At 32.6% G+C, this 16,071-nt stretch overlaps 1 protein-coding gene across 3 annotated transcripts in view; it reads left to right on the top strand.

The window, feature by feature from the left end:
• The window catches only part of LOC145293008 (leucine-rich repeat-containing protein 72-like), a 72,237-nt gene that overhangs the window by 31,464 nt on the left and 24,702 nt on the right, over positions 1-16,071 (top strand). For all 3 annotated transcript variants that reach the window (XM_080139277.1, XM_080139278.1, XM_080139276.1), the window contains 2 exons: positions 2,865-2,954; positions 13,569-13,697. In XM_080139277.1, coding sequence (XP_079995403.1) covers positions 2,865-2,954; positions 13,569-13,697 — 219 coding nt within the window. The remainder of the gene's footprint in view (positions 1-2,864; positions 2,955-13,568; positions 13,698-16,071) is intronic.

Genomic DNA, 16,071 nt, shown 5'->3' with positions numbered 1-16,071 from the left:
AAACATAATGGGCATAAAAACGCTTCCATCAAGTAGTTGTGCATATTTTTTAATTTATTTCTTTTTTCTGAAGATGAGATATACCTTGAAAATTCAAAGAACATAACACCACGATACCATCCTGATTCGACACATTATGTTGGTAAATAATCAAAAATTATTGAAATCTTTCAATGGTGTCATTATTCTTTTTCACGTTGTCTCATACCTATTAGTGTTTTCTTACAACACTGCACTGCCATGGCCTTCAAACAGAACTCATTATACACTACACCCAATGCTTCAAGCAAACTACAACATCCTCCTCGTGAAAAAAATGTTTGCACTTAATTCAATTCTGCAAATCTACATAGGATAAAAATTCACAGGTAAGATAGAAACGATCTTTGTTTACAAATTCGGCTCGTGGTGAATCCTAACAGCTGAGACATATCTGAGATCTATGTAAACACCTTTAAACTTCCATTCAGTAACATATTTTTATTTGATCCTCTAACAACTCATGTATATATGCCTCAATCAATGCGTACTAGCTAATATGTTCACCAACAAATGTACCCACAGCAATCACGAATAAGGACTTATTTTCTCTCAGTAAGAAATGTTCCTGCTAGACGATTTCTCCCTCTCTCTATGCGCGCCTAAATGTAGATGCAGATTTCAGGAATAAAGCTTCTTTCCTGTAGAACATTGTTCTCGGCCGGTTACAATATGGTAGCTTTCCAGTCCAATGTAACCAAGTTCTTGTTGAGCAATCCTCATAAATAATCAAATTCCACCCAATCTATACCTCGAGTAGCCTTCGGGCCTTGATAAGTGGTGACTATCTTGTAAAAATAAAGCTACACTGAGCAATCCGCTTGCAGGGCATATTAATTTCATTTGTGCCCCGGAAGAACGTCTTCAGCTCCTTTGGAAATCATGGTTGGTTGGTGAACAGAAAGAACCCTGGAAGCAACAATTAAAGACATCATCTCTCTCTCTCTCTCTCTCTCTCTCTCTACTTTCACTCTCTTTCTCCCCCTACTCTCACTCTCCGGTCACTGTCTACTGGACGCTCGAGCATTGGCAATCTTCACTTGAAGATAACTGACTGACTAACCTATTACTGTATTAAGATCTGTCTTTCCTCGAACCATAAATAGGAAAAAATAAGTGACACAAAAGAACCGTTAAATAAGTACTAGCTAATATATCTATTAGCAAACCTACCCACTGGGTTTATCAAACATCTTTTACCCTGACACATTTACATTGCCATTTTTACTTTAAGTATATGTTTATAATATGTCCCATATGAATAAACAGAGAGAATAGCATAACATAAAAGTCTATATAAAAAATACATATGCCTTTTTTTTTTTTTTTTTTTTTTTATTACATTTTCACCCCAAACAAGGCAAATTGCCACTTTGGTGTAGGGGGCTACTATCAGGGGCAACAACTACTGGGGTACTATGTAGGGATTTGGGCAGCAAGGTGTCGGTTCACGTTACACTTGAACTTCTGCACGTCAGTACTGTTGGGGAAGCAGGGACCTGGAATGGAATTCCAGAGTCTTGCGGTTCTGGGGAAGAAACTATTGGAGTAAAAAGATCTTTTACATCTAGGGACCTCTACAGTGTGGGGGTGGGATCTAGTAGCCTGGCATAAACATGTACTATCTAATATATTCACTAGCAAACGTACCCATCTTAATATATAACACAGTGGCCGATAAAAATGGCACAGTAAAATGACATAGGTAAAACTCTCACAAATGAATAAATAGGAAAACTTGGACACTATACCCACCAATATACATACGTCTCCGTTAATGTATCCACTAGCATAGTCTGTTGCCTGATTTGTAAGTGAAATTTATTTTTATTTGTGAATAAATAATTAAAAGTGTAACATCTGTTCAGTCCTCAGTAAGAGGCTGTGGTGTGCAAAGATTCCGTTAAGCTTTGATGGTGCTTAAGATCAATTGCTTCTAAAAAGCTCAAGAATAAGTCTCAGTACTGAGAAATATTATTAGAAAGGGAGATAACTTGAATATGATTGGATGCCTTCCCTACCCCCTACACCCACCTATCTGGATTCATGGAGTCACCGCCCTGTCACCCCACCCTTACTCTGCATGTCACTGGTCAAAGGAGACAAAGTTCTTCTCGACTGAGGCGTTTTATTTTTTTTATTTAGAAGAGATGTTGCGAGTTTGTCTCTGCTTTATTGTTATTTTTGTGGAAAGTGCTCGACTGAGCTTCAATCTATGGTCCCCCCTCGCCAAACTTTAACAAGAAACACTCGTCTAGCTGAAAACACTATCAATAATTCCCCCCAATCTTTATCTGTGCCTAAACCTGAACGTAGATTCCATGAACAAAGCTTCTTTCTTAAAACTGCACGCCTGTGGAACTGTGTTCCGTTTTCCTACTTTCCAGCTGACCACAATCTGATTGTCTTCAAGTCCAACGTAAACAAGTTCTTGATGAGCCGTTCCACTTAAGTTAACGAATTTACCGAATTTCCATTACTAACGATTACTATATTGTCCAATTGACTACTATACACGCTTACCTCTTATCCTCGAGTGGTCTCTAGTCCTTGATAAATGGTGATGGCCATGTAAAAAAAAAAAATGACCCACTTAGTGTGCCCTTTTTGTGGAGCTGAGATATCTTCCATATTAAACCAACCTTGTGTCACATCCAGCCCGCCTGGAGAGGTGGTAACTAGGAACATCCGCTCTTATAATTCCCTCCCCTTATTCTGTTGTGTGAGTCGATGAATGAATGAGAGCGGGAACATTTGTGAAATATGTTAAACGCTTTTGGGCTAACATTAATTTCTGATGGTTTAACTTTCTGCTTTTTTCACAGACCTTTTCCACAACCCGGTCGCATTTGAACCGAATTATCAAATCAAAGTGATTTCAAATTTAACATCTTTAAAAATATTTGACCGAAATGGTAAGTACAAAATGATTTTTTGCATATGTCAAGACCGTGAGATTCTGCCAATTTTTTAAATGTTTATCTAGACTATTTTAACATATGAAAGCCTATATAATTTGAAAACAGGAAACAATTTCAATATGAATTTTATATATATATATATATATATATATATATATATATATATATATATATATATATATATATATATACAGGGTGAACCAAAAAACGCGCCCCAACTCTAATTAGGCCCCGTTTCTTAGTGCATTGTTCAAATGAAATGAAACTTTGGTCATAACTAGTTTATTATATTCAAAACATCACATCAAAACACTAGGATCTTTGGCCTTTTTTCTCCGTTCTACAACATACGTTCTAGATGGCTTCCATTTAGGTTTTTTTTTCGGGGGGGGGGGGTCACCCTGCATATATATATATATATATATATATATATATATATATATATATATATATATATATATATATATATAAAATTTATTTATATTCTAACTTTATAAACGAAATAGGAAAATGTTTTTGTTTGAAATATCAGTTCTCGACGGTAATTCTTGGCCTGAAGATGTAGTCCCCCGACGCGGGTGATTACAGAAATATGTATGCACATATGTAGCCATTAATGTTTGTATAACTAAATTTAATATACCTGCTCTGTTCACTCATTGAGCACTCTTTGGTAGACACATGTTTTTTCATTGGATGTACTTCTAGGAAACTAAACTCTACTGGCTATATATATATATATATATATATATATATATATATATATATATATATATATATATATATATATATATATATATGTATGTATATATATATATATATATATATATATATATATATATATATATATATATGACTACTTCATTTAATCACATAAATTAATATACGAAAGTATAATTTTTTGTGTAGACTTTATTTACTTCAACGCTGCTCAATACATAGGTAGAGCTAGATAGTAAGTTATGAAAATATATATGGCAATTAAGCTACACAGAATTTCTAGCATGGATGAAATGCGGAATACTCTGTGTAGTTTAATTGCCATATATATTTTTATAACTTACTATATATATATATGGAAATTTCTACGACTCAGCACAGTACAAAAGATGTAAAATCACCACCAGTAAAAATGTCAACAAAAATACACAAGTGGCCATTGTATTATATATATATATATAATACAAAGCTGAACTGCTAGTATATATATATATATATATATATATATATATATATATATATATATATATATATATATATAGTGTTATAATGGAATAATTCCAGGAGGAAATCCGGGTATGAGAGCTCAATGTAGTAAACAGAGCAATAACATAAAAATATAACACGGAAATTACATAATTGTCGATGCAATAATTTATTTCAACCTTATGGTATTTTCAAGCATCTAAACTAGACAATTACATTTTTGATACTGAAATAAAGAAAGAAAAAGAATCGGGCCCCGACCGTCAAAAACCAGAGGGGGTGGTAGTAGCAATCCACTTAATACATTTTATAGAGAGGATGGGAGGGATTTTTTAAAAAAACAACAACAACAACATTATGACACTTATAACGGCTGTCCGGTAGCCCGACGTAACAGCAGACACACACACACACACACACACACACATACACGCAACACACACACACACACACACACACACGCCCCTAAATATGCACGTTCTTACACGTAAATGCCTTGACACGCGTTTACTAACCTAGGAAGAAGAGGGAGAAATATACGGATATAGAGAGAAGGAAATAAACTGCGTGTAAGGGAAAGAGAAGAAGAAAGAAAAAAGAAGAGAGTGACCATCCGCTGCCTGCCATATGGTTTAATTAGTCTAGAATCTCTGAGAAAGAGAAGGGAAAGAAAATGAAGATTATACGCGCGTCATAGAGTTAATTGAGTCATGGAAAATAAGTCTATTAAAAGATAAATAAAAAAAAGTTTATATACAAAGTTTTAAAACTATCTGTATGTTATCATGTTAAAATTAGTTAGAAATAAATATTATCTTATAATACATTTAAATTTTCTATATTGTATTTGTAATATATTACTATGAATTAAAAAAATTGAGTCTTATGTAGTTAATATTTTATATATTTTTATGTAATTAATTTTATTGGTAATTATAGCGGTCGTTGTAATTTTGCTCACTAATATTTCACTTCCTAATTGATTAAGATGCAGAAAATTGCATTATTAGTCGCCCCCAATTCCATAGGACGTATATAGTTTCGGTTAATATATACTTTTATTCATTCCGTACACAAAAGTACTTTCATGCACGCATAAAGAAATAAATAAATAAAATAGTTATTATTCTAAAGTCTTGTGTTAATTTATATTAAATCTAATAATGTCTAGTCGTAGTATTTGATCTTTTTGACTTGAATCAGTTTAATAACTAATGTATTATCTGCAGAGAAAACTTTTTCCATGACTCAATTAACTCTATGACGCGCGTATAATCTTCATTTTCTTTCCCTTCTCTTTCTCAGAGATTCTAGACTAATTAAACCATATGACAGGCAGCGGATGGTCACTCTCTTCCTTTTTCTTTCTTCTTCTCTTTCCCTTACGCGTAGTTTATTTCCTTCTCTCTACATCCGTATATTTTTCCCTCTTCTTCCTAGGTTAGTAAACGCGTGTCAAGGCATTTACATGTAAGAACGTGCATGTTTAGGGGCGTGTGTGTGTGTGTGTGTGTGTGTGTGTGTGTGTGTGTGTGTGTGTGTGTGTGTGTGTGTGTGTGTGTGTGTGTTACGTCGGGCTACCGGACAGCCGTTATAAGTGTCATAATGTTGTTGTTGTTGTTGTTGTTTTTTTAAAAAATACCTCCCACCCTCTCTATAAAATGTATTAAGTGGATTGCTACTACAACTCCCTCTGGTTTTTGACGGTCGGGGCCCGATTCTTTTTCTTTATTTATTTCAGTATCAAAAATGTAATTGTCTAGTTTAGATGCTTGAAAATACCATAAGGTTGAAATAAATTATTGCATCGACAATTATGTAATTTCCGTGTTATATTTTATATATATATATATATATATATATATATATATATATATATATATATATATATATATATATATATATATATATATATATATATGAGCAAACAGTTAATGAAATATCTTAAAAAACACTTTGAAATGAATTAAAAACATATTTAATCTGAAAAGGAAACACTAGATAAATGGATAGTCCTTAATCCGCAGAGTTTTGAAGAAATACTCTCCTCCTCATCAGAGGGTAGGAATTAGCAAAATGTGGGATCGGATTTTGCATGCAGAAGTATTTGATGAAACAACAAGTAAGTCAAAGATCTTACTTGAAAACAAAATAAGTTAAGCAGAGGGAATATGGTAAAGAAAAAGGCGATTACACATGAATGGATAGTCTGGTGGAAGATAAAAAATCCAGTGACGGTAAAATCCAAATGTAAAACTTCAAGAAAGTTAAAAGAATTTCCATTTGTACAAGTAAAATCCAAGGAAATCCCGTAATTGGAAGAAGATGGTCCATAATAATCCAAAGGCAGAAATCCATGAAATAATTCACAAAAAATGTGTACAAGGAAAAAAATAATATTAATAAAAGAAAAATAAGATGTGCTTTTCACTCTACTTCCGAGACATAACTATAAATAAAAAAGATCTGGGAAGAGAAAGAAGAGAGAGAAGAAAAAAAAATGATAAAGTTAAATATAAAATATAAAATAAAGGAAAACAAAAGTCAGAATGACCCAGACAGTAAATGTTAAAGGCGCAAAAATATATATAGGGCGAAATAATATAGGTCAACTGAAATGTACAGGTTATCACTTAAAAAATGTCAGCAAGAGTTGTTAAACGACACTAAAAGGAAAATAAAAATAAATAAATAAATAAATAAATAAAATTAAAATTATTTAAGGGGAGAAGATGTCCCACCATTTGTTGAACACTATGAATAAAATTCAAACTATTTAACTAATACAAATCAGCAAATTAATATTAATACCAGACTTCGAGCTTTTAATAAAGTACATACATATATCGGCGCTACTTCAACATTAATTAAGAAAAGAATATCAAACCATATTTCTTCTTTTAACAACCATAATTCTAATAATAACCAAGGAACTTCTCTAGCCACTTTAATTAAAAAACTTAACTCTAACAATACTCCCTTCTCAATCAAATGGACTATTATAAAAAAAGGTAAGTCTTATACTCCAGGCTCTAAGTCATGTCGCCTCTGCACAACCGAAGCTATAACTATAATTACTTCCCCTCAAAGTAACAATATAATAAATTCTAAAAATAAACTGATCTCTTTCTGTAAACTTAAGTCCAAATTTAATTATGGCAATTTTGAAATTACATAGTTATTACTTTTACCCTTTATATAGATATAAAATATTTTTTCTTTAACTTTATCGTTTTTCTACATACTTCTTAATACTTTATAATTTAATAATCCTTTATTTTAATTCTTTATCTCTTCTTTGCATGGCCGGTTTTTTATCTGCATTTTCTCTTTTATTCTTTAAACTTTCCTATCTATCTAATATATCAATCTACCCACACTTTCATATCTTGTATGTATATTTACTTAAATTTTACTATATGAATTTACTTACTTTTTTTTCCTGAAATTGCAGATACCGGACATCTTCTCCCCTTAAATAATTTTTATTTATTTATTTTTTTTTATTCTTATTTTATTTTATTTTATATTATATATTATATTTTATATTTTATGTTTTATTATATTTTATTTTTTATTTTTTTTATTTATTCTTTATTTTCTATTTATTTATTTATCATATATTTATTTATTTTTATTTTCCTTTTAGTGTCGTTTAACAACTCTTGCTGACATTTTTTAAGTGATGACCTGTACATTTCAGTTGACCTATATTATTTTGCCCTATCTATATTTTCGCGCCTTTAACATTTCCTGTCTGGGTCATTTTGACTTTTGTTTCCCTTTATTTTATATTTTATATTTAACTTTATCATTTTTTTTCTCTCTCTCCTTTCTCTTCCCAGATCTTTTTTATTTATAGTTATGTCTCGGAAGTAGAGTGAAAAGCACATCTTATTTTTCTTTTATTAATATTATTTTTTTCCTTGTACACATTTTTTGTGAATTATTCCATGGATTTCTGCCTTTGGATTATTATGGACCATCTTCTTCCAATTACGGGATTTCCTTGGATTTTACTTGTACAAATGGAAATTCTTTTAACTTTCTTGAAGTTTTACATTTGGATTTTACCGTCACTGGATTTTTTATCTTCCACCAGACTATCCATTCATGTGTAATCACCATTTTCTTTACCATATTCCCTCTGCTTAACTTATTTTGTTTTCAAGTAAGATCTTTGACTTACTTGTTGTTTCATCAAATACTTCTGCATGCAAAATCCGATCCCACATTTTGCTAATTCCTACCCTCTGATGAGGAGGAGAGTATTTCTTCGAAACTCTGCGGATTAAGGACTATCCATTTATTTAGTGTTTCCTTTTCAGATTAAATATGTTTTTAATTCATTTCAAAGTGTTTTTTAACATATTTTATTAACTGTTGGCTCATATTATAAGCTCTATTTCCTATTTGGTTTTATCGAGCTTTTATATCTGGCTGAGATAATTTTATAAATATTAATTCTTTAATATTTATAATTTACTTTAATTTTACCATCTTGGATCATTTTGGTAAATTCAATTGTAATTTTCATTTTATATATATATATATATATATATATATATATATATATATATATATATATATATATATATATATATATATATATACGCATGGGCAAAAAAATGGACCAAGAGTGAAAGAAAGAAGAAATCGATTTTTCAATATTTTTCCATGAATTTTTATTAATTTTAACTAAAAATTTCTATTTTGCAGATCATTATTATTCTAGCATATGATAATAAGTGGAAAAATTAATCCTAAATATGGTAGGACCGCATCTTGGGGAGGATATAAATAAAGCGAATGGCAGGATTAAGGCAGTTCAAAATGATTTACAAGCAGATTTTTGATATTTTAAGAAAAGAAAATGTGAAAACATCTTGTTCTGTAGTGAACCGAATTGGTCAAAGGTTCGAAGTCAAACACTCGGTAAAAAGGAAATCTAGATCTGGTCGCCCTAGAGCATCCACTTTGAAGGACGACCACAGGCTTAAATTAACTGTTTTGAAGGATTGAAAGAAACCTTATGTTGACCATAGCAAAGAATTCAAAACAGGGGCTGGAAATTCTCTTTCTAGAAATATAATATCTAGACAAATAAAAGAAATGGGATTTTCTTCTAAAAGGTGTGCAAGGAAGCCATTTTTATCTAAGAAGAACATCAATGGTAGAAAGAGATTTTTCTCGTGTTATGGCAAGAAAGATACAGACTGGTTCAGGAATGTATTCTGGTCAGATAAATCAAGATTTGTCTTGTTAGTGATGCTCCTGAATGGTGCATTCGAAGAACTGGAGAAAGCTTTTCGCTAAGTTGCATAAAAACGACAGTTAAACACGGGAATGGGGGGATAATGATATGGTATGACTAATGATATGACTGCAGCAGGAGTTGGGGAACTTATTAGATGTGAGAAGTCAATCAATGCAAAGAAATACATTCGAATATTAGAAACAGGACTGTTACTAAGTATCCAGAAGCTGGGAATATCCCAGAACATTATTTTTTAATATGATAATGCCCCTGCAAACACTGGTAAATTCACAAAAATATGGTTTTCTGATAATTCAATTGATGTGATTTTTTTGCCAGGTGAAAGCTCCAATTTAAACCCGATCGAGAATATTTGGTCCATAATATCTCGTGCATTGGCTGGAAGAACTTTTGCAAACAATGACAAACTGTAGGAAGCTGTGCAAAGCGAATGGAATAGCATCTCCTCTTCACATTGTTTCACTTTGGTTGAGAGCATGTCTAAAAGGATTGATCTTTTAAAGAAGTCAAAAGCGAATGCGATTCCATCCTAAGCATTTATTAAAGTAAATGTCTTGTTCTGTGTTATTAGTCTCGTTTAAGTTTCCTTGTTCAATTGTTCTTTGTTCAATATAGCTTTTAGTGCAATAAATAAAAAATGTATAAAATTTGTTTGGCTCATTTTTTTTGCTCACGAGTGTACATATATATATATATATATATATATATATATATATATATATATATATGTATATATATATATATGTATATATATATATACATACATATATATATATATATATATATATATATATATATATATATATATATATATATATATATGCATATATATTGAAATGTTTTGTCGTTTCTATGACTCATTGGTGTGAGTAGACCTGGCACTAATCCAGTGACTGCCTTTGAGTGTTTATTACTGAACTATGAACCCTGCTAATACAGTTACTGAAGGGTTTTTAACTTAAATAGATTCTTTATTTTTGATGATATCTTTCTGCAATTTAAACACAATCTAAGACACTGGGAAATTTATTTTAAAAAATGCAAAATTCAAACAATCTTTATTTAGGAAAAGTAATGTCTTCTAAATGTTACCCGTTTTCAGCTTTGCATATTTGTGTTCTTTCCAAAACATGATTCATGACAGATTTCAGAATCTCTGGATTGCGATTTAACTTCCTTTATTTTGTTTCTGATGTTTTCCTTCAATTCTTGCAGGGTTTGGTGTTTGTTAACATAGACTCTTTCTTTAAGATATCTCCACAAGAAAAAGTCAGGGCTAGTCAAGTCTAGAGAATGTGGCGGCCATTTGACATTGCCATAGTGAAAGATAATGTCACTGCCAAAGCATTGTCTGAGAAGCTCCATGATGTCTCTCACTATATGTGTCGTTGCCTCATCTTGTTGGAACCATAAATTCCAAGCCTATTTTGAATTTGTGGGCGCAGGAAGTCTATAATTATAGTCCAGTGTCTCTCCAGTAAACAGTGAGGTATTTTCATCTTGATCTTCAAAAAAATAAGGTCCAATAATCTTCTCCTTCATTACTGCATGCCATATAGTGCGCTTTATGGGATGCAACTGCTTTTGATGAATTGCTCTTAGATTTTCAGAGCCCCAAAATCTGTAATTTTGTTTGTTAACGAATCCATTCAAATGAAAATGGGCTTTATCTGACATAATCAACTTTTGCAGAAAATTGAGGTCATTTCGGACAAGTTCTTACATTTGAATTGCATAGCGAACACTTGTTTGAAAATCTTCAGGCTTCAAGTGTTGGAGAAGGTACACTTTATGAGGAAAGAGTTTTAAACTGTGCAGAATATTGTGTAGTGAGCTTCGACATATCCAAAGTTGTGTGGAATGTTGTCGAATCGATGTTTTATGATGCTTCTCTACGCTCCCTCACACTCTTTCCCTTTTTTCATTTGTGATGACGTTTCGAGATCTGCAGCTCAGAGAAGATCAAGTACAGCTCCTTGGTCTTCAAATCGGCACACAATGTTTCGAATTGTGTTGTGACTTGGGCTATTTTATATTATATTACCTTTTCATATTCGATGTGTGTATGCATGAAATAATAATAAATTATACGAATATGATATTGAAATTTGTCCAGATTTCATATTATTATAGTCATAATTTCAAAAGTAAAATAAAGTATTTAGGTGTCATCAGCTAAAATCGAAACCAAAACTATCATACAAAGCTGGTAACGTTACCACTGTACCAACATGACATGCATATAAACCAATTAAAAATTAAAAATAAACCAAGATGAATGTACAAAATGTATAACAATTTTTCAAATTTTGACTCATTTTTGACCCCTTAAAAACAATTTTAACCGGCTAAAGACCCATAAAAGAACGGCCTGTAAAATATCCAAAAACAGCTTCTCCACCATGTTAAAAGTTCGGCACATTTTTTTGTAGATCCATTTCATTATATAGAATATGGACCAAGATGGCTGCCGGAACAAACACACGATGTCGAGTCTTCTATGAACTTTTTTTTCTTTCTTATTGTCATGCATTTTTTCTATCTAAGCAAAGAATTTCTAAATTTTCTGAAGGGTATATGCACGAAAAGGACCAGTATTGACATAATAACGGTTTCTTTCTGCTTAATGAAACGGATCTGTAAAAAATGTACCAAAATTTTAACATGCTGGACGAGCTGTTTTGCATGAAAAATAAATATTTGGATCCTGGAATGTAACTACACTGTTATTCTTTATTTATATATGTTTTGTTATTATATTTAACATACATTAAGGGCCCTGTCGGTGGGGCATTAGAATACACCGACTGCCCCCCTGCAGAGGGTAAAAGTCCCTCAATGGGCGTCCTGGATATGACCTTAAACTATATCCAGTGGTGAGGCCCCAGCTTGCGGGCTTTGGGGAGTGTGGAGCGACCCTTTAATTACCATTGCTCTCAGGTCCACTCTGACCCGGAGTGGCAGTACCTGTTAGGGTCCCAACTATGGGTTAAATAGAAACTGACTTGAAAACAACAAATATATTCTATTAAAAAAAATTTTTCTTCAAAATCTTTGGATTCAGCATTAAATAACCCGAAAAGGGTTGATATGCCGTAAAACAAAAACAACCAACCAACCAACATATATTAAGCTTCTAAACAACACAAAAAGTGAAATATAATTGAATAAACATATTTTACCAAAACAACACACACACACACACATGTAGATAAAATACAGTTGAATAGATTAAATTGTATATATCATAAGTAAAAATATAAACAAACGACAATATCTATAATATAATACATTACTCCGACTATTACCTTAACTACAGGATATCCAAAAAGTCACTGAAGGGTTGTTTTCTCTATTTCAGATATTTTACTGGTAATATTTAGGAAATTAATTATATATATATATATATATATATATATATATATATATATATATATATATATATATATATATATATATATATATATATATATATATATATATATATATATATATATATATATATGTATAGCATTAAACAACGTACGCAAGTTGTAAAATTGTTTTACCAAAATCAGGGATCAATTGTTTTGACTCAAAGAGCTTATCGACGGCATTTTCATGTAAGAAATAGATCAACATTTCGAAACATTGTGCAAGCCGGCAAGAATTGAAGGCAAACATCAGGAACGAAATAAGGGAGTCAAATCGCAATCCAAAGATTCTGCAATCTGTCATGAATAATGTTCTGGACGAGCACAAATATGCGAAGCTGAAAATGGGCAAAATTTAAAAAACATTATTTTTAATAAATAAAGATTGTTTAAATTTTACATATTTAAAAAAAAACTCTTAATGTCTTAGTCAGATTATGTTAAAATTACAGAAAGATGTCGTCAAAAATAAAACATCTATTTAAGTTCCAAATCCTTCGGTGACTTTCTGGACACCCTGTACAAATAACAAATGTATCTTCAAATAACTTATGAACCGTTTTTCGTTCAAGTTACGGTGTATTCAAACTTGTCTTGAATTTGTGCGCCCCACATATGCTGGTAGCTTAGGTGATTGCACGGCTTGCTTAGTGCTGTCCTAACTGAGTGTTGCTATTTATTTAAACACGAGAAACAAACTATTTCTTTCAGAAGTAACAACCTTGGCGGAGAGAGCAAAATGGCGGAAGAAAAGTCAAACAAATGTTTTGACAGATTTACAAAGAACTCCTAATGTTTTCAAGCAACAACAACAACAACAACAACAACAACGACAACAAGGTAAGAGAAGAACTATGAGAAAATCGTTCGTCCGTTCATTTGTTCCCACTTTTCTCAATAACCACTCCTCGGGTTTTTTTGAAATTTTGCACAAACATTAGTCATGATGAAAGTAAATTTTTGCCAAAACGGATTTTCTGGGATAACTCCGGGGGGGGGGGTCATTATAGTGTAAAATTGCCCTAAAATTGTTCATTCATTCATTTGTTCGCACTTTTCTCAATAACCACACCTTGGATTTTTTCTTTTTAATTTTTCACAAACATTAGTCATGGTGAAAGTAAACTTTTCGCTCGTAGAGGGGGGGGGGTTGCATGCTCGGCTTGTCAATTTTTGCATGCTGATACGGTCGAAGAATTCGAAAGGCAAATGATCAGAAATGATCGAAAGAAAGAAGCAAAAAACAGCAAAAGAAACCTTTTGACATCTAAAAACAATACAATGAAGGGGTGGGAATTTGTTGTTAGCTGAGTAGGTCGAGGGTATTTATGTTGAGAGGATACAAGTGCAGTAAGTTTATTGGTGGAAGTACTTGTAAAACAAGCAGATATCCAAAACTGCCGCGATGCAACAGTAGCTGGAGTATGACAGACACTGCGGGACCTATTAGGTTATAAATTCTTTTTTGTATCTTGTCTAACAAGAAGCGGTTGGTGGTTAATATAGCATAGATGGGCGAATGGTGACTTTAAAGATATATAGGATACTGACAGATGTTAGAATTTTTCTAATCCGGTACAGGGTGTCTACCTTTTTTGCAACAGACTTGACAACATCTATGTACTTATTCCAATATGTGCCAAGGCTGCTGGAAAAATGGTGGGATCGTTCTACCACTTCAGTAGATATCTCACTGCTGATGCAATTCTCTACCTGTATAAGAGCCAAGTACGCCCAAGGATGGAGTACTGTTGTATCTGGACAGGAGCTTCTAGAATCATCTTATCCTGCCTTGACAGAGTTCAAAATAGACTTCATAGCCTAGCAACTTCCCTGCAACTTCTTTCCCACAGAAGAGACGTTGTGAGCCTGTCTCTGCTTTATTGTTATTTTCATGGCAAGTGCTCGTCTATGCTAGCAATCTATGGTCCCCTCTGGCCTGACTTTCACGAAAAACACTCCTCTAGCTGAAACCACTATCAACAGTTTTCCCCCACTTTTTATCTGTGCCTAAAACTAAATATAGATTCCATGAACAAAGCTTCTTTCTTAGAACTGCATGCCTGTGGAACTCTGTTCCGTTTTCCTACTTTCCAACTGATTACAATATGGTTGTCTTCAAGTCCAACATAAACAAGTTCTTGATGAGCCATCCCCTTAAGTAATCCAATTTACCCAATTCCCACTACTAATGCTTACTACAACATTTTCCCATTGATTACTGTATACTCATTTACCCTTATCCTCGAGTGGCCTCTGAGCCTTGATAAGTGGTGACTCCTTTGTAAAAAAAAAAAAAAAAAAAATGCTTTCCAGGAATGTCAGGCTAAGGAATTTGAACAATGATCTCTCAGGAAGAATGTTATCGGCCAGCACAATTGGTGCCTGGAAAGGTTTCTCATAGTTGTTAAAGGAAAACAACTTTATCTTGGTTACATTAAAGATGATCTTCCTTTTTTTTTTTTTTTTTTACCCCCATTCTACTACAGACTGGGGGTTATTTTCTAAGAATTCAGCCACTGCTTTGCATGTGTAGGCGTTTAATTTGCCCCCATACTGAAAATGGTGTCGTCGACAAATCCACCCATCTCAAACTGAATTAAAGCGGAGAGATTGTTTCTGAAGATCAATAATAATATGTTCAGGTATCGACCTGCAGGGTATACTTGCATTGATGTGATATTGTTTAGATATATTCACCCATTAAGACCGACCTGGGTCTTTGGTTAAGCTAGAAAGATCTGATTATATAAAATAATCGTCCAGTAATATGGTACAAGTTGATTTTTACTGAGATCTTCATATCAGATGTTATCAATGGTTTCGAAGTCGTCTAGCACAACCAATCTAGCCTCCTGCCTATTCCAGTCTATTGCATATACATACGATGATGACCATTACGATATTCACTGTAAGACGAGATTACTACAGTACATATTGTTGGTGAGAGAGAAGTTTAGTATTTTCAAGATGATGAACTATCGCTAGATTGATTAAGAATTCAAAGATTTTGACAAAGAATGGGAGAAGAATTATGGGACGTTAATTTTGTAGGATATTTCTCTCACTGGAGTTCTTGAAAACTGGCACCACAAAGGCAATTTTCCAGCTAGCAGGGAAGCAAGATCCTGCAAAGAATTTTTTTTATAGAATTTAGAGAGGACAGAGGCCAACTAAACAGAGCATTTCTTTATATCTATAGCAGGGATCAGAT

The sequence above is a fragment of the Euprymna scolopes genome, chromosome 14, assembly GCF_053919585.1.
Source record: "Euprymna scolopes isolate OS-2025 chromosome 14, ASM5391958v1, whole genome shotgun sequence".
In the NCBI taxonomy this organism is placed as follows: Eukaryota; Metazoa; Mollusca; class Cephalopoda; order Sepiida; family Sepiolidae; genus Euprymna; species Euprymna scolopes.
This window is presented reverse-complemented; position numbering and strand designations above follow the sequence as displayed.